The sequence below is a fragment of the Nyctibius grandis genome, chromosome 26 (assembly GCF_013368605.1).
Source record: "Nyctibius grandis isolate bNycGra1 chromosome 26, bNycGra1.pri, whole genome shotgun sequence".
Classification (NCBI taxonomy): Eukaryota; Metazoa; Chordata; class Aves; order Nyctibiiformes; family Nyctibiidae; genus Nyctibius; species Nyctibius grandis.
Window position 1 is genome coordinate 835,549 of NC_090683.1, and position 20,802 is coordinate 856,350.

The window sequence follows — 20,802 nt, forward strand, 5'->3', positions numbered from 1 at the left end:
ATATTCCAGATGCGGCCTCACCAGGGCAGAGTAGAGGGGGAGGAGAACCTCTCTCGACCTGCTAACCACACCCCTTCTAATACACCTCAGGATGCCATTGGCCTTCTTGGCCACAAGGGCACATTGCTGGCTCATGGTCATCCTGTTGTCCACTAGGACCCCCAGGTCCCTTTCCCCTGCGCTGGTCTCCAACAGGTCTGTCCCCAACTTGTACTGGTACATGGGGTTGTTCTTGCCCAGATGCAGGACTCTACACTTGCCCTTCTTATATTTCATTAAATTTCTCCCCGCCCAACTCTCCAGCCTGTCCAGGTCTCTCTGAATGGCTGCGCAGCCTTCCGTTGTGTCAGCCACTCCTCCCAGTTTTGTGTCATCAGCGAACTTGCTGACAGTGCACTCTATTCCCTCATCCAAGTCATTAATGAATATATTGAATAGTACTGGTCCCAGTACCGACCCTTGAGGGACTCCGCTAGACACAGGCCTCCAACTGGACTCAGTCCCATTGACCACCACTCTCTGGCTTCTTTCCTTCAGCCAGTTCACAATCCACCTCACTACCCGATCATCCAGACCACACTTCCTCAGTTTAGCTGCGAGGATGCTGTGGGAGACCGTGTCAAACGCTTTACTGAAATCGAGAGAGACCACATGCACAGCTTTACCATCATCTATCCACCGGGTTACGTCCTCATAAAAGGCTATCAAGTTGGTTAGGCATGACTTCCCCTTGGTGAAGCCATGCTGAGTGTCCCTAATGATCCCCCTATCCTTGATGTGCGTAGAGACAGCACCAAGGTCAAGTTGTTCCATCACCTTTCCGGGGATGGAGGTGAGGCTGACCGGTCTATAGTTACCCGGGTCCTCCTTCTTGCCCTTTTTGAAGACTGGAGTGACATTCGCTTTCCTCCAGTCCTCAGGCACCTCTCCCGTTGCCCACGACTTAGCAAAGATGATGGAGAGTGGCCTAGCAATGACTTCCGCCAGCTCCCTCAGCACCCGCGGGTGCATCCCATCAGGGCCCATGGATTTATGGACGTCCAGATTGCTTAATTGGTCCCTGACCCAGCCCTCATCTACCAAGACAGATTCCTCCTCTATCCTGACTTCTTCTGGGGCCTCAGGGGTCCGGGGCTCCTCAGGACAGCCTCCAGCAGTATAGACAGAGGCAAAGAAGGCATTCAGTAACTCCGCCTTCTTTTTATCCTCTGTCTCCAGGGCCCCCACCTCATTCATCAGTGGGCCTCCATTGCCTCTAGTGTTGGCTTTACCTGCAATGTATTTGAAGAAGCCCTTTCTGTTGTCCTTGACCTCTCTTGCAAGGTTTAATTCCAAGGAGGCCTTAGCTTTCCTAGTTGCCTCCCTACATCCTCTGACAACAGACTTATATTCCTCCCAAGTGGCCAGCCCCTCCTTCCATGATCTGGACACTCTCTTCTTCCACTTGAGTTTGCCCAGCAGTTCCCTGTTTAACCATGCAGGTCTCCTGGTACCCTTCCTTGACTTCCTACCTGCTGGGATGCTCTGATCTTGAGCTCGGAAGAAGCAGTCCTTGAATGCTAACCAACTGTCTTGGGCCCCCTTACCTTCTAGTACCCTGTCCCATGGGATTTCCCCTAGCAATTGCTTGAAAAGGCCAAAGTTGGCCCTCCTGAAGTCCAGGGTTGCGATTCTGCTAGCTATTCTGGTCCTGCCACATGAGATCCTGAACTCTACCATATCATGGTCGCTACAACCAAGGCTGCCCTCAACCTTCACCTCTTCAACCAGACCCTCCTTGTTAGTAAGGATAAGATCCAGCAGCGCTCCTCTCCTAGTTGGCTCATCCACCATTTGCATCAGAAAGTTATCATCAATGCACTGGAGGAACCTCCTGGACTGAGGATGGCTGGCTGAGTAGGCCTCCCAGCAAATATCAGGGTAGTTGAAATCCCCCACAACAACCAGGCCCTGTAATTGCGAGACTGCTCTCAGCTGCCTGTAGAAGGCCTCATCACCCTCCTCATCCTGATCCAGTGGCCTGTAATAGACACCCACAACAGTATCACCCCTGCCAGCCTGCCCCTTAATTCGCACCCACAAACTCTCAACTCGCTCCTGATCCACCCCTGGACAGAACTCAATACATTCTAGCTGCTCACTCACATAAAGAGCAACTCCACCACCTCTCCTTACTGGCCTGTCTTTCCTGAACAGGACATAGCCATCCATGACCACATTCCAGTCATGCGAGGCGTCCCACCAAGTCTCTGTGATTGCCACTAGATCATAGCCCCCCGACCGAACACGGATTTCCAACTCCTCCTGTTTATTCCCCATGCTGCGTGCATTGGTGTACAGGCATTTCAGGGAGCGAGCTGAGCACACCGATTTCACCCCAGGGGGATGGGGGGCCTCCTGGTCTACCTCAACACTAGAGCGTTGCCCCAGTGGTGCAAGCCCAGCTACTACCCCATCCCCCTTCGAATCTAGTTTAAAGCTCTCTGAATGAGCCCTGCTAATTCCTGTCCCAGAACCCTTTTGCCCCTACGACATAAACCTTTCCCATGTATTACGGTCACGCCTGGTGTCTTATAAAACCAGCCATTATCAAAGAACCCAAAGCCCTGCCTGTAGCACCAGTCTCGTAGCCAGGCATTAATAGAGAGAATCCTACTATTCCATCCCATGTCATCACCTGAAAATGGAAGGAGGGATGAGAAAACAACTTGTGCCCCAGACTCTTTCACCAACCGTCCTAGGGCCTTGTAGTCTTTCTTCATCCCCCTCAGACTACGGGATGCAGCTTCTTCCCCACCTGTCTGGAAGATCAGCAGGGGGTAGTAGTCTGTGGCCTTCACCAGGTTGGGGAGTTTCCTGGTGATATCCCTGATTCAGGCTCCAGGCAGGCTGCAGACCTCCCTGTGATGGGGGTCAGCTCTGCATATTGGGCCCTCAGATCCCTTTAGGAAGGAGTCTCCAACCACTAAAACTCTTCTCTTCTTCCTTGTGGAGGAGGTAGCTATACGCCTGTCAGGTTTTTCTGACTGTGGTGGGACCTCTGATATAGGTTGCCTCTCCACCACATCCCCATTGGACCGGCTGTATTCCACTAGGGCTTCATATCTATTGCTCAGAGGCACCTGTGGAGGCAAGGTAGGCAAGGAGGGCACTCGCCTTTTGCCACGGCCATAGACTTGCCTGCCACTAGATGTGGCAGGTGAGCGTGAGACTCTGAGACCTTCCCTACCACGGGGCCTGAGGCCTCTGTCCTGCAACTGAGAACACGCATGTGCAACACTGGGAGACAAGGACAAACAGGCAGGAACAGCTCAAGTAATTGCTTCACCTTCTCTACCACTTCCCCGAGCTTCTGCTTGTGATCTCCAGGAACCAGCAGCTGCAAACATGCTCACAAGCTGTTGCTTCCATTACAGTCTCGGTGCTGGGAGAGCAAATGACCCTCTTGTGTACATTCCCCATTTCCTCTGCTCGCACCTCAGGGAGTAAAACTCATGGGCTGGACTGAGTCAGCCTGAGCCATGCCCAAAAGCACAGCAGGGCTATTCACACACCTCACCAGTCGGGTCATGACTGGGTACCTGTACTACAGGGAAACGATGGAAGTAGTAAAACTTGTTTTTAAAATTGAAATATTTTCTGGGTGTGAGAGGAGTGAGATTTGGGTTGAGAAATGGGAAGAAGGCAAATGGAAGGGGGAGAAATTATTTGGGGAAAGGAAAAATGTATCTCGCCCCTCTCAGAATGAAACTGCATGCTGTCACTACATGAGTCCCTGGGAGCAACCTTGAACATCTATGGGACACACCTCCCTTCCATCTTCGAGGCCCAGAGCTGAGACCCTGGCAGGAGGTTTGTGTTAAAGCTCAGATGGATTTCCTGTCGCCGTGCGAACTGCACAGAAGTAGCGAGCAGAGTCCCGGGGGTGCAGGGCACGCAGGGACAGAGATGACTCTGACAGGGAGTTGTCCCGGGACACCGTGGCTCGACCCTCCACTGACTGCCCGAATTGAATGCGTGAGGAATCATGGTTGATAAGGGACACCCACTCGAGTCTGCCACCGGGTGCCTGACGGTACCACCAAATCGAATAACGGTCGAAGTCGAAGCCGGCCCCGCGGCAGGAGAGGAGCACGGAGTCCCCGGGCGCTCGCAGCCCTCCGCCGGCCTCCACCAGCCTCGGCTGCGCCCACACCCCTGCGGACGGAGAGCGCAGGCAGCCGGGCAGGGCGCGCCCACGGCCCGGCCACGGTCACCCGCCGCCCCGGCGCCCCCCGCCCCGACACAGCCACAGCCGCCGCCCCCCTCTCTCCCGGCAAAGCCCCGCGCCCGGGCCAATGCCCCGCCTGCCCTCCTCGGGGCTCAGCCGCGCCTGCTCCCGGCACCCCGGCCCCGACCCGCTCGCCCAAAGCCTCCCCCTCCCTCGCCCCGTCCTCTCCCACTCTCCCTCTCCGGCTCCATCTCGCCGACCCTCTCTCCCTCCATCACCCTCCTCCTTCTCCCTCTCCTCCTCCATCTCCCTGTCCCCCCCCGCTCCCCCCTTCCCCGATAACGAAGGCGAGCGACAGGCGACAGCGCGCCCGGCGCGGCAGCAGCCGCAGCCCCGGGGCCCCGGCACGGGCAGGGCCGCCCGCGGGCAGCCCCAGCCCCGGGCCCAGCCCCGGCCTCGCTGCCCTCCCCGCCCGCCTCTCACCTGCCGGCCCCGCGGCCAAGGACAAGGCCAGCAGCCACGGCCCCAGCCCGCCCGCCATCGTGCCCTGCCGCGCCGGGGCCGGCCGGGCCCGCACCGCCCGGCGGGAGCCGCACACGAGCCGAGCGGAGCCGCGCTCGGGCCCGCTCCTGCCCGCCCCGCCGCCTCGGCCCCTCGCCGGGGCAGCGCCCACGCCTCTGCCCGCCCCCAGCACACCCGCCCCGCCCCCCGGCCCGGCCCGGCCCCCCCGGTGCCGCGGCCCCTTGGCGGCAGGAGAAGGGCGGGCGCGGGGAGGGACGCGGGGCAGGGCCTCGGCCACAGGAGGAGCGCGGCGCCCCGGCACACCAAGGCTCCTGGCCCGTGGCTGCCGGCGCGGCTCCGGCGCTGTCCCGGCTTGTCGCCCTGCCGAGCCCTGCGGAACGGGGTCGGCGCCTCGGCCAGGCGCAGCTGGGGCCGGACCCAGCCCCAGCCCCGGCCCCGACCCCAGCGCCAGGGACGGGCTGTCGGCCCGCAGCGTCCCCTCGCACGACCCTCCCCGTGCCCCGCACCCCCAGCCCGCCCTGCCCTCACTCCCGGCCCCTGCCCGCGGGCACCAAGACACACAGAGGGCTGTGCTGCACATGAAGAAAGGCAGCTACGGTCGAAGACTCTTTACCCTGGAGAAGGGAAGGCTCAGTGGTCGCCTCGTCAATGTACAGAAACAAGTGAAGAGAGAGTCCAAAGAAGACGGGGCCAGGCTCTTTTCAGTGGTGCTCAGTGACAGGTCAAGAGTCAATGCACACAAATAGAAACACAGGATGCTTCTGCTGAACATCAGGAAGCACATTTACACTCTGTTTCTGACCAAGGACTGGCACAGGCTACCCAGAGAGTTTGCAGAGTCTCCTTGCTTGCAGATATTTGAAAACAGTCTGGACATGGTCTTGGGAACTCGGCTGCTTAAGCAGGCAGGATGGACCAGATGACCTCCTTAGGTACCTTCCACCTTCAACCTCTCTGTGGTTCTGCAAAGGACTCACAGGCACACTCACGACCTTGCGAATGATATGTGCAAGGGAGTGGAAACAACCCCCCACTCATACCCGCCTGTGCCATGCTACTCCTCTCCACACTGCAGAGCTACCTGTCCCCCTCCCTGCCCTCAACTCCTAATATTCCCTCCCAGGAATATCAGGAGGATTCACCAAATGGAACTTATGCTTGACCAACTTGATAACCAATTTCTGTCATGAAATGTCTGGTTTTATAGGGAAGAGAACAGTGCATATTGTCTACCTTGACTTCAGGAAGGCTTTCATCACTATCCTCTTAACACAAGATCCTCAGAGAGAAGCTAACGAAGTCTCGTCTGAATGAGCAGACAGTGAGCTGGACTGAATAGTGGACACATGGACGGTCCTCGAGTGTGGTGACCAGTGGCATCAAGTCTAGTTGGAGGCCAGCATCTAGCAACGTACCGCAGGGGTCAATACTGGGTCCAGTCCTCTTTAACACCTTCATCCATGATCTGGAGGATGGAATAAAGAGGAAGCCCAGCAAAGTTCTTTTGGGGAGGAGGGGCTGCTACACCAGAGGGTTGTGCTGCCACCCAGAGGGACCTCAGCAGGCTGGAGAAATGGGCTGATGGGAAACCCAGGCAGTTCTACAAGGGGTACTGGTTATCGCTGGGATGGAGTTCATTTTCTTCATAGTAACTTGCATGGTGTTGTGCTTTGAATTTGTGAGTAAAAAAGTGTCGATGGCACAGGGATGTTTAACCTCTTGCTGAAAGGTGCCTACACATCATCAAGGCCTTTTCTGGTTTGTATGGTGCCACAACAGTGGCTAGGCTGGGGGTGCACAAGGTGCTGAGAGGGTACACGGCAGGACAGCTGATCACAACGTACCAAAGGAATATTCCGTACCATAGGACATGATACTCAGCAATAAAACTCAGGGGAAGAAGGAGGGAAGGGGAACGTTTGGAGTTATGGCATTTGTCTTCCCAAGTAACCGTTATGCGTGAGAAAGGCCTGTTTTCCTGGAAATGGCTAAACACCTGCCTGTCAGTGGGAAGTAGGGAATGAATTCCTTATTTTGCTTGGCTCGTGCATGCACCTTTTTCGTCACCTATTACACTTTCTTGATCTTAACCTATGAGTTTTCTCTCTTGGGTGCTTCCAATTCTGTCCCCCATCCTGCCGAGGAGGCGGCGAGTGAGCGGCTGTACGGTGCTCGGCTGCCTCTGGGGGTTAACCCAAAACACAAGGGAAAGTGCAAAGTCCTGCACCTGGGGAGGAACAACCCCACACACCAGTATGGGCTGGGCGCCATCCAGATGGAAAGGCCCTAAAGCCTGAAGGCTCCTTCTGGACGCCCTGTTGAACATGAGCCAGCAATGTGACCTTGTTGTCTATATTGGGTTTATGTGGCAAGGTTTGGATGCAGGACAGGCTGCATGGGCAGCCTCTGTGCAAGGAGATCAGGGCTGTCCCTGTGTCAGACATGGCCAAATCCAGCGAGCTCCACAGGACCACACCACTGGCCAAAGCTGAGCCAATCAGCTAAACTAGTGGTGCCTCTGTGATAACATATTTACAACAAGGTAAAAATGCTGCACAGCAGCTGTGAGAGAGAAAAGTAAGAAAACCTGTGAGATAAAACCCCCTGCAGACACCAAGGGCAATGAAGACAGAGGGGGAGGAGATGCTCCAGGTGCTGGAGGAGAGATTCACCTGCAGCCTGTGGAGAAGACAATGGTGAAACAGCTTGTCCTGCTGCAGCCCATGGAGGCCTCTGTCAGAGCCACACTGCAAACCCATGCAGGACCCCATGCCACAGCAGTTAGATGTGCCCTGAGGGAAGCTGGTGCTCATGGAGAGCCCAGGCAGAAGCAGGTTTTCAGGAACGAACTGGGACCCATGGGGGGGTCCAGGCCGGAGCAGTCTATTCCTGAAGGAATGCACTCTGGGGACAGGCCCCACACTGGAGCAATTCATGAAGGACTGTACGCCATGGGAGGGACCCCACACCAGAGCACGGGAAAAGGCTGAGAAGGAATGAGTGGTAGAGATGAAGCGTTATCACAGAATGCTTGGGGTTGGAAGGCACCTCTGGAGATCATCTAGTCCAAGCCCCTGCCAAAGCTGGTTCACCCAGAGCACATTGCACAGGGTCACATCCAGGCAGGTTTTGAGTATCTCCAGAGAAGGAGACTCCCCACCCTCCCTGGGCAGCCTGTGCCAGGACTCTGGCACCCTCAAAGTAAAAATGTTTTTCCCTCATATTCAGATGGAACTTCCCATGTTTCAGATTGTGCCCATTGCCCCTTGTCTTGTCACTAGGTACCACTGAGAAGAGCCTGGCCCCATCCTCTTGACACCTGCTCCGAAGGTATTTGTAAGTATTGATAAGATCCCTTCTCAGTCTTCTCTTCTCCAGGCTAAACAGACCCAGCTCCCACAGCCTTTCCTCATAAGAGAGATGCTCCAGTCCTCTAACCATCTTTGTAGCCCTCTGCTACTGACACCAACCCCCCTTCTCCATCTCCCTGCACTGTTTGGGGTGTGGAGGAGGCAGAAGAATCAGGAACGAAAGGGTGAAGTTGAACCTGGGAAGGTGTTCTGAATTTTGACATTGTTTCTCATTTTCCTCCTCTATTTTTGAGCCGCAATACGTTAATTTTTCCCAAGTCTGTTTTACCTGTGGTTGTTAAGCAATCTACCTGTCTTTATTTTGACTCACAAATCTTTATTTTCTCCCCGTCTCATTGAGGAAGGGGAGTCAGAGAGTGGCTTGGTAAGCATCTGGCACCCAGAAGGTTATCCCTCCAGAGCTGCAAAGGTGGCCACTTGTATCCTGGGTGGCACCACGAGGAGTGTTACCAGCAACTCTGGCACCACCTCCAGCTCAACACTCAGCTCCACCACCCCATCCACGCTAGCTGCAACAGGCCATGACCCCGTGCACGCAAAATCCCACATGGCCACAGCATCTCCTGCTCACCTCTCCCCAGCTCCTCTCTGCTCACAGACCTGCTCTGCTCAGGTTTCTGGACCTGTGATACCACCTGGCCATGAGCAGTCCACAATCTGTTCCCCAGGCACAGCCCACTCATTCACTCAGCACTGAGATGGTCTGTGACACCCATGTATTAGCTGTCCATTGCAAAGATTTGGTAGCAGGGGGCTGTAGTGGAGTGGTGGCCTCTGTGGGAAGAAGCCAGGGACCGCTCCATGCCACACACAGCCAGTTCCAGCCAGCTTGGCATCAGATCACCTGCAGGGCAAAGCTGAGCCCATCAGCAAAGCTGGTAACACCTACAGAGCAAGATATTGAAGAGAAGTCAAAAGAGGGTGCGGCTGTGGGAGAAGTGAGGAAAGAAAGTGTGAGAAACAACCCTGCAGACACCAAGTTCAGTGAAGGAGGAGTGGGAGGAGGTGCTCCAGGTGCCACAGCAGAGATTGCCCTGCAACCTGGGGAAGAGACCATGGTAGAACAGGTATTTTCCTGTAGCCAGTGAAGGGATCCTGTGGAGAGCACATGAGAAGACCGTGACAGGAATTGGGGACTATGGAGAGCCCACACTGGAGCAGGTTTATCCTGAAGGACTGCAGTTCTTGGGAAGGAACCACCCTGGAGATGTTTGTGAAGGTCTGCAGACCATGGGAGGCAGGAAGGAAGAGTAGGCATCAACAGCTATGAACTGACCCCACACCCCATTCCCCATTGTCCCTGTGCCACATGGAGAGAGGAGGTAGATGAGTCAGGTTTGAAGTTGAACCTGGGAAGCGGGGAGAAGGAGTGGGGACAAGATTATGTCAGGTTTTGCTCTGGTTTTATACCGCTTATCACAATCATATTTTATTTTAGTAGGGGATCAATTACATTTCCTTCATTTTGCAGGAAAGGCCAGGAACACCTGCAGTGCAGTGATGGCCCCTCAGTTCCTGGGAACAGCCCTGAGCCCTATCTCACCCACACCGCAGCACTCACCTGCCCCACAGCTCTTGCACCCTGTGCTGGGCCCAGCAGGTTTGTGTTAAAGCTCAGCTGGATTTCCTGTCGCCGTGCGAACTGCACAGAAGTAGCGAGCAGAGTCCCGGGGGTGCAGGGCACGCAGGGACAGAGATGACTCGGACCGGGAATTGTCCCGGGACACCGTGGCTCGACCCTCCACTGACTGCCCGTATAGAATGCGTGAGGAATCATAACTGATAAGGGACACCCTCTCGGGTCTGCCACCGGGTGCCTGACGGTACCACCGAATCGAATAACGGTCGAAGTCGAAGCCGGCCCCGCGGCAGGAGAGGAGCACGGAGTCCCCGGGCGCTCGCAGCCCTCCGCCGGCCTCCACCAGCCTCGGCTGCGCCCACACCCCTGCGGACGGAGAGCGCAGGCAGCCGGGCAGGGCGCGCCCACGGCCCGGCCACGGTCACCCGCCGCCCCGGCGCCCCCCGCCCCGACACAGCCACAGCCGCCGCCCCCCTCTCTCCCGGCAAAGCCCCGCGCCCGGGCCAATGCCCCGCCTGCCCTCCTCGGGGCTCAGCCGCGCCTGCTCCCGGCACCCCGGCCCCGACCCGCTCGCCCAAAGCCTCCCCCTCCCTCGCCCCGTCCTCTCCCGCTCTCCCTCTCCGGCTCCATCTCGCCGACCCTCTCTCCCCCCATCTCTCCCTCCATCACCCTCCTCCTTCTCCCTCTCCTCCTTCCTCTCCCTCTCCCTGTCCCCCCCCGCTCCCCCCTTCCCCGATAACGAAGGCGAGCGACAGGCGACAGCGCGCCCGGCGCGGCAGCAGCCGCAGCCCCGGGGCCCCGGCACGGGCAGGGCCGCCCGCGGGCAGCCCCAGCCCCGGGCCCAGCCCCGGCCTCGCTGCCCTCCCCGCCCGCCTCTCACCTGCCGGCCCCGCGGCCAAGGACAAGGCCAGCAGCCACGGCCCCAGCCCGCCCGCCATCGTGCCCTGCCGCGCCGGGGCCGGCCGGGCCCGCACCGCCCGGCGGGAGCCGCACACGAGCCGAGCGGAGCCGCGCTCGGGCCCGCTCCTGCCCGCCCCGCCGCCTCGGCCCCTCGCCGGGGCAGCGCCCACGCCTCTGCCCGCCCCCAGCACACCCGCCCCGCCCCGGCCCGGCCGGGCCCCCCGGTGCCGCGGCCCCTTGGCGGCAGGAGAAGGGCGGGCGCGGGGAGGGACGCGGGGCAGGGCCTCGGCCACAGGAGGAGCGCGGCGCCCCGGCACACCAAGGCTCCTGGCCCGTGGCTGCCGGCGCGGCTCCGGCGCTGTCCCGGCTTGTCGCCCTGCCGAGCCCTGCGGAACGGGGTCGGCGCCTCGGCCAGGCGCAGCTGGGGCCGGACCCAGCCCCAGCCCCGGCCCCGGCCCCAGCGCCAGGGACGGGCTGTCGGCCCGCAGCGTCCCCTCGCACGACCCTCCCCGTGCCCCGCACCCCCAGCCCGCCCTGCCCTCACTCCCGGCCCCTGCCCGCGGGCACCAAGACACACAGAGGGCTGTGCTGCCATCCAGAGGGACCTCGACAGCCTGCAGAAGTGCGCTGGCACGAACCTCATGCAGTTCAACAAGGGCAAGAGCAAAGTCCTGCAGCTGGGGAGGAACAACCCCAGGCACCAGGGCAGGCTGGGGGCCACTCAGATGCAAATCACCTTCCGAGGAAAGCACCCAAGGGCTCTGGTGGACAACAACTCGACCATGAGCCAGCAAAGTAGTGTTGCAGCAAAGAGGGCTAATGGTATCTGGGCTGCCCCAGGAGCAGTGTTGCCAGCAGGTCAGGGAGGTGATCCTTCCCCTCTGCTCAGCACTGGTGAGGTCACACCTGGTGGAGTGGCTTCACTTCTTGGCTCCCCAGGGCAAGAAATAGCTGGATATATTGGACAGAGGCCAGTGAAGGGCCACAAAGATGATTATGGAATGGAGCATCTCTTCCATGAGGAAAGGCTGAGGGAGCTGGGACTGTTCACGCTGGGAAGAGAAGGCTCAGAGGGGGTGTCTCGTCAACATATAGAATTTTAGAATCATACAATCATTTAGGTTGGAAGGGAACTTTAACAGTCGTCTAGTCCAACCCTCCTGCCATAGACTGGGGCATCTTCAACTAGATCAGCTTGCTCAGAGCCCTGTCCAGTCTGACCTTGTTCTTCCAGCCAGTTCCTTCTCCACAGAATATTCTATCCATCATATCCATATCTCTGCGGCGGGCCGCAAAGAAGGCACAGACTCTGAGATCGAGGATGCAAGGGCCTGAAGCCGAAAGGCCTAAGGCTTTTTATTGTTATGCTACTACTCTATTTAACTGCTACAATGCAGGAGCCAGACTAGGCAGTTCAAGATAACATCAACATTCACACGCTAAGCACTCATCACCCATCCTGGGAAGAGCCACAGTGTCCTGGGCTCAAAACATCAACAACCATTCCTGTTTTCAGCTCTGTGTTCAGAACTGACCTTCAACACATGTTTACTTGTTACATGCCTCAAAGAGCCCTGTGAACTGGTCTCGGCTCCTTTATCTCAGAAGCAAGCAAAAACTATTCTCAGTGCAGTGTTCCCAAGCAAATCTTATGCTCCCCAAGTAAAGCACAGCTCTTTGCATGCTGAGGGTCTTCCACATTTCCCCCTTTTTTGTTTATTTGATGACAAGGGTGGTCATGATGTGGGCTTCGGCTTTTCAGAGTCCTCTGATTGCAGACCAGGTAAAGTGAAGAACTTGCAAACCGAGAGATCTCTGAAGCAGCACCCGGGGTAAAGGCACACAAGCAGGGACGCAGGCACCGCGGAGTTCAGTTCCTGCTATAGAGAGAGCGAGAGAGATTCCGGGCCCGCCGCCCTCGCCTGCACACCAGGGATCTCTGGCAGGCGGCAGCCCTCCACTGCGCCCCGATCCCCCCCACAGCAGGGCAGGAATCCCAGGCATAAACCATCAGGTGCCCCTGAGCCTTATCACAGGCCTATGTTATCTGAATGCAGATGCTCTACTTGTCCAGCACACAAGACTAAATAACAGTTAGTAGTATGATATACGTGTTTTTTGACACCCCAGGTGCAAGTCACTTGAGTGTGTTTACAATCCTCCTCGCCCATCTTCCGTTATATTCCCACATTCTACCCCCTCGCTCAAGAGACTGCTTCTCCTGGGGAGTGCAAAGCTGGACGTGCACATTTGGCTTGCGGGGTGTAGAGCAGAGCAATATACAGAGGCATGCAATAAATACATATAGAAAAAGGAATAAACATAGATATCTATACAACAATGCTGTAGCATCACTAATTACGAAGAAAGGTCAAAGATAAACAAGACTGTGAACAACATCCCTGTAGTGTCCAAATTTACTTGATTCACACGCTCTAGAAGAGATAACTGCTGTGAGAATCAAAACAGTATCTTCTCCTCAGAGCCACCTGCATGTGCCAACAGAAAGGCCCTAACCACGCCCGCGCGGAAGCGAAGTCACACAGCAGACAGCACAACTATGGGGGGACCACGACCACCAGAGACCACCCAAGACCCCTCGCAGCATGCTACTTGCGTACTCATCCAGTCATTTCAGCATTCCCCAAGTAATGCTGGGTGTCAGGTTGACTGTTCTACATCGCTTGCGTGGTCCCTGTGCTTTCAGCGTCTGCATTTCTGGTATCGGGTTCTGGTTGTGGTTTCTCCAGCTCATGGTATGGCTTCACGCATCTCGCAGGTAGCCAACGAGGACCTGTTGGGAGTAAAACACAAGCATATCCCCTCCCCCATGTCAACAATTCTACTGGTCCACGCCAATCAGTTGGGCCTGGCAGATCTTTATACCAAACCTTAGGATTTTGTGTAAAGGGAACTTTAGCCTGAAAATGTCGTTCCACTGCCGTGGTATCTAATCGAGAAGATGACCGATTTAGAAAATTTAAAATGAACACAGCCATATCTAATTGTTCTTGAGGAGCTGTGGCTACACTCCCCCTTTTTTGTTTTTGCAACATGTGTTTCAAGTTTTGATGTGTCCGTTCAATTATGGCTTGTCCGGTGGGGGTGTGCGGGATACCTGTAACGTGAGACACACCCCACTGTTGTAGGAATAAGGCCGCTGCTCGAGATACATAGGCGGGTCCATTGTCTGTTTTTATTTGTTTAGGGAGGCCCATAAGTGCAAAGCACCTTGTCCAATGTTTCTTAACATCCTGAGTCCGTTCCCCTGTAGCTGCAGAAGAAACAACATAACCAGAAAAGGTATCCACAGTAACATGAACATACTTTTGCCTGCCAAAAGGTGGATAATGTGTAACATCTGTTTGCCAAATTTCATTAGCCTTCAGTCCCCTGACATTTACACCATCATGATAAGTTGCAGTATTATATAGTTGACAATCGTTACATGCCTGAATAATATCACGAGCCTGCGTTTTTGTCAGAGCAAATTCTTTCTGTAAACTGCGAGCATTTTGATGGAAAAAGGAGTGAGATAATTGTGCATGTTGAAATCGTTGAGTAAGGGAGGATGATGTTATGGGCAAAACAGTGTACTTATCAGCTACTGCATTCCCTTCTGCCAGAGGTCCTGGCAAGCGAGTGTGAGACCTAATATGAACAATAAAGCAAGGATGCTGTCGTTGCTGAAGCAGAGTTGCAATAGCAAGGAAAAGTTTATACAGCCCTTGATTGCTAATTGCTTTGATAAATGCAGCTTCTAAGCGGTTAATAGCGCCAACAGCATATAGTGAATCTGATACAATATTAATAGGTTCGCTTGCAAACAATGTCAGAGCTAAATGTATTGCAGACAATTCAACAATCTGAGTGGACGCTTCCACAGTAATTGATGTGTGTTGCCATTGTGCCTTTTCTTTCCAGGCCACTACGGCCGCCTTTGTTTTACCTGAGCCGTCTGTAAAAGCCGTTTTTGCATTTGGTATAGGGTGAGGCACCATCACTCTCTGTGGTTGTAAGCAGAGGGAAGGTAAGGCTTGCAAGATTTTATTCTGTGGCAAAGTAAAATCGATATCATTCAAGTAATCAGCCAGAGCAGCCTGAAATTCAAGGCTGTCCCTCATCAGAGTAATGTGCGTTTCCTTATGAAAGGGTAGGTAAATAATGTCAGGGTCTCGACCCGTCAGCTGCTGTATCCTGAACCGTCCTTTCTGAATCACCATAATGACCATCTCCAAAGGAGTCGTAATTGTTTTTGTAAAGGTGTGTGATAAGAAAATCCATTCCAGGCTAACTAATTGCTGTGATTCTGTCAATTGAGCAAATAGCCCATAAGGCTGGAATTTCGTGTGAATCACAAAAAATAGAAGAGGCAAATGTAAGATTATACGTCCTGCTTGAGAAGTTGTAAGTTTTTGAATTACCAATGCCAATTCCTGTTTTGCTTTGTCAGAAAGGATTCGAGGCGAAGTTAAATCTGAATCCCCCTTCAAGGTGTTAAACAGGGTACTCAACTCTTCAGAAGAAATACCCAGCACAAGACAAATCCAATTAATTGTCCCTAGTAGTTGCTGCAAATCATTTAATGTAGAGATGTTGTTTACCAAACGAAGTTTTTGTGGTCGTAAGGGTCTGGTAAACAGTACCCATCCCAAATACTTCCAGGGCGGTTCTGTCTGTATTTTTTCTGGGGAAATATGAAGCCCAAATTGTTGTAAAGAGTCTTTTAGATGATTTACAGTTTTCATCAGTTCTGTCTGTGTCAAAGCTGCAATGAGAATGTCATCCATATAATGGTAAATAAGAGACTGTTTAAAAATACTTCGAGTCGGCTCTATTGCAGCAGAGACCACTAACTGACAAATTGTGGGACTGTTCATCATGCCCTGTGGGAGAACCATCCTTTCTGCTCATCTTTTTTCTTTACTGTCGGCTTTGGGCAGTTCTTTTTAATATGCCCCATTTGATTACACTCAAAACATTTCATTTCTGCTCGTCCCACAACAAGTTGCTGAGCCAAGGCACTTGCAAGTAAAGTAGCTTTATGCTCTTCAGAACACACATTCTGACAGGCTTTAATAAATTCTGCTATACTTTTGTAAGAGTTTTTTAGAGGGCCCAAAATTCTTTCACAATCTGCATTTGCATTTTCATAAGCCAATTGTAATAACAGCGTTTCTACTGTATTTTCATCATCAATCTGCCTGCTCAACGCTGTTTGTAAATGATCAATAAATGTAACATAGGGTTCTTGAGCTCCTTGCCTGACTGCCGCAAAAGAGGGCTGGCATTTCCCTGCCTCTGGAACGCGTTTCAGGCACTTTAAAGCCAATGCAGAGATCTGTTGTAAACGCTGACGAGGTAGCCGTGCCTGTACCTCTGGTGTCGCATACTGATTAATTCCCAAATATTCTTGCCTATTTTCCAAAGTGTCTGCAGAAGCAGCCTCCTGGTACTCTGCCACACTGAATACTGTGCAGGTGTTAAAATCATCCGCAAAAGTGACTTCCAATCATGTGGAGTCATAGTATAGGATTCCCCAATGACTGTTACCAAATTTGAAGTATAGTTACTGTGCAAACCATAGTCTCTCACCGCGGCCCGTACTTCCTTAATCATTTCATAACTAAGGTAGTGATACTCAGGAGAATGATTTCGGCGACAGATTACCGGCATCGCCGTCAGCATGGCAAAATCTCCTTTACGAGCAGCTTCCTCTCTACAATTTTCTGCCAGTGTTTTGTATTTCGTTACACGAGACTCTGGTGCCTTTTCAGCAAAGCCAATAGGTGGCTCGGCAGACGCAGGATACGGAGGAGCTGTTGGTGTTAACTGTGCTCTGGCCGTAACCGCTGCCGCTGCTGCTGCCGGCTGCGAGACCCCCCGCACCGAAGGGACGGCTGCAGCCGTTTCTTTTACCGATGTTAATGGTGGGTATAAATTGGACTGTATGTCTGGGTCTGTGAAATCAAGATCGTAAGGATCGTCTGATTCTCCGGAGACTGTTTCATATATAGGCTCCTGTTGCTCCTTCACATCCACTAAGGTGTTAATAGGAGGGGATGCCAGAGATTGCAAATACTCCTCTACAGGCTGGAGTGCAGAGAGTGCTGTAAAAACAACCCTCATCGTTGCTTCTAAATCCTTTAGAATATCAGACTGCAACGTGTTCCGTTTTTGTATTTCTACTCCCACTTTCGCCCAAATCTTTGCATCGTAAGTCCCTGATACAGGGAAACAGGTACAGTTGTCTTTGATCCACACTAATAACTGCACCAGTTTCGCTAATTGGACCTTATAGCCCTGTTCACGTAATATACACTGTAATACCTCAGTGTAGAGCTTATGCTCTTGGGAACTAGCCTGTCCCATGTTTATTGCGATCGCGGAACTCACTGATCCTGGGGACTCTCCGGTCCTGGGGACTCTTCGGTCCTGGGGACTCACTCTCAGGTCCTGGGGACTCTCCGGTCCTGGCGCGCGCTAGCCCCTGACAATTGATCGATCAGAGTCGCCGCCGCTTCTTCGTTAATCTTCAACCTTGTTCGGGCGCCATTTGCAGCGGGCGGCAAGGAAGGCACAGACTCTGAGATCAAGGATTGTTGAGAGGGCACGGAGTAAATGCACGCAGATAAATATGATCGTTAAGCAGATCTCGTTTATTTACGTATCTGAGGGTACATTTATACTATTCTGGTTTTGTACACACTCTGTGTACATGTCATTTCTATTATGATTGGTTAGTATGCTTTGTTCACACGCCTCTATATTAGTTCTGATTGGTTTATGCTAAAAAGCTATATCTTGCAGGTGCAGCATTCTTTCTTATTTTTCAACTTCCCCATATCTTATTTTTCTCATAGCCAAAGTCCTTGTTCTTTATTATGATTGGCTAGTTCATTACCACCCCATTACCACCCCCTGAACATGCCTGGACATAGCTCGTTCAGTAGCTCGTTCCCACCATTGTCCCGTGGGAACCCCACAAATCCCCCTTTTTATTTTTGAACGAGCTATGTCCTATCTCGTCCTTTTTGTCTTTGTTTCTTACTTCAACCTGGTTCCCTGCGTCTCGCAGAGCCCGGTCAGAGAATCCCAGCCTTGGTTACCCATAAATCCTGCTCTCTGTTGTTGTGCCAAAAAGGCTGTATTGACCATTCTTTGTACAGTTCTCTGCAAACATGCAAACAAACAGGGTAACACAAGTAGGATAATGCCTATTAGAAACATTCCCATAAGCAGACTCTATCTACAAAACATGCAGTTTACTTCAGAACATACTGTTATTCTCTATTATTCTAGCTGAAAGGAAAGTTACTGACAGGAAAGCTGATTCTGTATAAAGGTAACACAGATCAGGCCTTTTAGAGCCTACTCTGAGGCCTACTCTTGCTAAACCGTTGCTAAACCATCCGGTATCAATTTCCCCCTTTGGAAGTAGTTAGATTTATTATCTCACTACTTCCATATACTATTCTCAATGATTGCCTCAACACAACCCACGCAGATCCCTATGATAATTATAATCACAACTATATAAACTATTCCCTCTAATAATGTGGCTAACCATCTTTTTAGAGACAATCCACCTAATTCTTGAAGGATTTTCTTGAGCCAATTATTTCCTGCTGCATCCCTGATTGCCCTGCTGTCTTCTGCTACTCTGTCAGATCTCCGGATCTGGATTCCACCTCCACATATGGTTTAATACATTTGATTGGAAACCATCATACTCCTGTGCCTGTAGAGACAGAAGCATAACCTCGACCCATTAGTAATAGTTCCCCTGGTCCTAACCACTCGTTAGTACCTGGTTCCCTATACCACACTTTGCCTTTGTTTTGCACATAGCTTGCTCCCTGTCGATCTGCCTCCCAATGTATTACAATTGGGGGTCGCTCCTTATCTCCTGCTAAAGTTAGATGATTGAGTACATAAACAGCTTTTGCAAGTCTCTCGGAAGGTTCAGTCTCCTCTCCCCCTTTTTGTTTTTGCAGAAGCTGTTTCAATGTACTATGAGCACGTTCCACAATCGCCTGACCCGTAGGCGAATGAGGAATCCCAGTGACAAGTGTAATACCCCATAGTTGACAAAATTGACGAAAAATCTGTGAACAATATGCTGGTCCATTATCAGTCTTAAGTTGTTGTGGAACCCCAAGACTTGCAAAGCAAGCAAGTAAACGTCGTTTGACATGACGACCTGTTTCCCCAGTCTGTGCTGTTGCCCATATTACATGTGAAAACGTATCAACAGATACATGAACATATTTGAGCCTTCCAAATTCTGCAATGTGAGTAACGTCCATTTACCACAGTTGTAACGCACTCAGTCCTCGAGGATTTATCCCTATTCCAATTCCCATGCCAATTTTCTGACAATTAGGACAAGCACTAACTAATTCACGTGCTTGTGCCATGGTGAGGTGAAATTGTTTCGCTAACATTTTCGCTGATTGATGAAAGAATTGATGGGATAGGCGAGCTTGTTCAAATAAATTTGGTGATATTTGCGTATAGGACACAAGTGTGTCTGCTTTATTATTGCCAATGCTCAAACCTTGATCAAATTGATGACTACGAATGTGAGTAACAAAATAAGGTACCTCTCTGAGGTTTATTGCCTGATGCAACTGCAGCAAAATGGTGTAAAGTTGCATATTCTTCACTGGTCGTATAAAAGCTCTTTCAATTCGATTTACAATGCCTGCTGCATAAAGAGAGTCTGTTACAATATTTACAGGTAAGTCCTTCCATTTTATAAAGACCTGGTATATTGCAAAAAGTTCAAGTGTCTGCAATGAATCCTCAGTTTGTCCTGAGAATTTGCAATGTTTCCATTGTCCATCCTCTTGCCAGGTAATAACTGCTGAATGTGATCGCTTTCCTGCATCAGTAAAAACAGCCAGTCCAGTCACAGGTATCTCTGATCTGATAGGTTTTTCTTCCCAATCCTGTTTGCAAATAAACTGTAGCTTTTTATCTTTTGGTAAATGTGTTAACAATTGTCCAGTAAAGTCCTGTAAGGCTATTTGGAAAATAGTTGACTGATTTGTTAACCACTGTAGATATTCCTTCTTGATAGATAAATAGATAGCATCTGAGTCTAGTCCGGTAATGTCTGTAATCCTTTTATGTACTTTGATAAGCAATTGTGCTATTGCTTCCACTCTGGTACAAATTGTTGTTTTAGGATGAAAAACCAAAAAGAGTCCACTCGAGCATTGCCTTCTGCAATAAACCCAGGCAAATTAGTATGATTTCTTACATGTAAAACATAAAACAATGCAGTTCGGATTTGAATTTCTTGCCACAAAGCTCGCAGCAATTCAAAAACACACTGATTTCATATATGCTCTATAACAGATCTATCCAATTGCTTTATAATGCCAGCTACATATGCTGAATCAGCAATCAAATTAAAGGGAATGGGAAAATTCTGAAATATTTTTAATACAGCTCGTAATTCTACCACCTGAGGTGAACCCTTTTGTTGTACTACCATAGATTCCCACTTGCCATCAGAATACCAGACAAGGCCCGCCTTGCCTGTGTTCCCAGATCCATCCGTAAAAATGGTAGTTCCATCCACAGGAGTGTCTGCGCACAACACTCCTGTGGCAACTGGAAGTTCCACACTCAATTTTATAACAGGATGGGAGGGCAAGTGGTAAACAACCTGTCCCGAGAAATTCTCCATGGCTGTTTGCAAAGCAAAGCTATTAGCCATACACCACTCAAAATATTGAGCTGCAATAGGAACGGTTAGTGATGGAGGGATCTCTGGCCACAAGCTCCCGACATCGCATCCGACCTTTGATGATAATCTGTGCCAATAGCTCTGCAATCAGGGGAACAGTTTTCTTTGTTCTTAAAGGTAGAAACAACCATTCCAATACATGTAACGAATTTGATCATTCTGAATTCCATTGACCAATTATTGCATACGGAATTTGCCTATCAAACAAAGTGATAATTTGTATTTCCTGATTCAAATCAATACGATGTACAAATTTGGAATGTAGCCTGCTTTCTATTTCTGTAAGCAGTTGCTGTACCTCTGCGCTGTTAAAGTTGTGTCCCCTGCTAACAATTGGAATATAGGCTGCAATTGTGACGACGTAAGCCCCAAGTACGGCCGCAGCCATAACTTGAGCCTTATGTTCCACAGTACCCACTTTTGCACATGCCTTTATCATAGCATTCAAATCTGTTTTTCC

General features: G+C 51.8%; 1 protein-coding gene and 2 gene segments (V, D, J or C); all 3 read right to left on the bottom strand.

Annotated features, from left to right (window-relative positions):
• The window catches only part of LOC137673632 (M1-specific T cell receptor alpha chain-like), a 242,080-nt gene that overhangs the window by 168,019 nt on the left and 53,259 nt on the right, over positions 1 to 20,802 (bottom strand). The window lies entirely within an intron of this gene.
• Positions 3,860 to 4,751, bottom strand: LOC137673914 (Ig heavy chain V region 3-like). The segment is given in 2 exon segments: positions 3,860 to 4,197; positions 4,694 to 4,751. Coding segments are annotated over 2 exon segments (396 nt in total).
• Positions 9,711 to 10,620, bottom strand: LOC137673915 (immunoglobulin heavy variable 3-30-3-like). The segment is given in 2 exon segments: positions 9,711 to 10,048; positions 10,563 to 10,620. Coding segments are annotated over 2 exon segments (396 nt in total).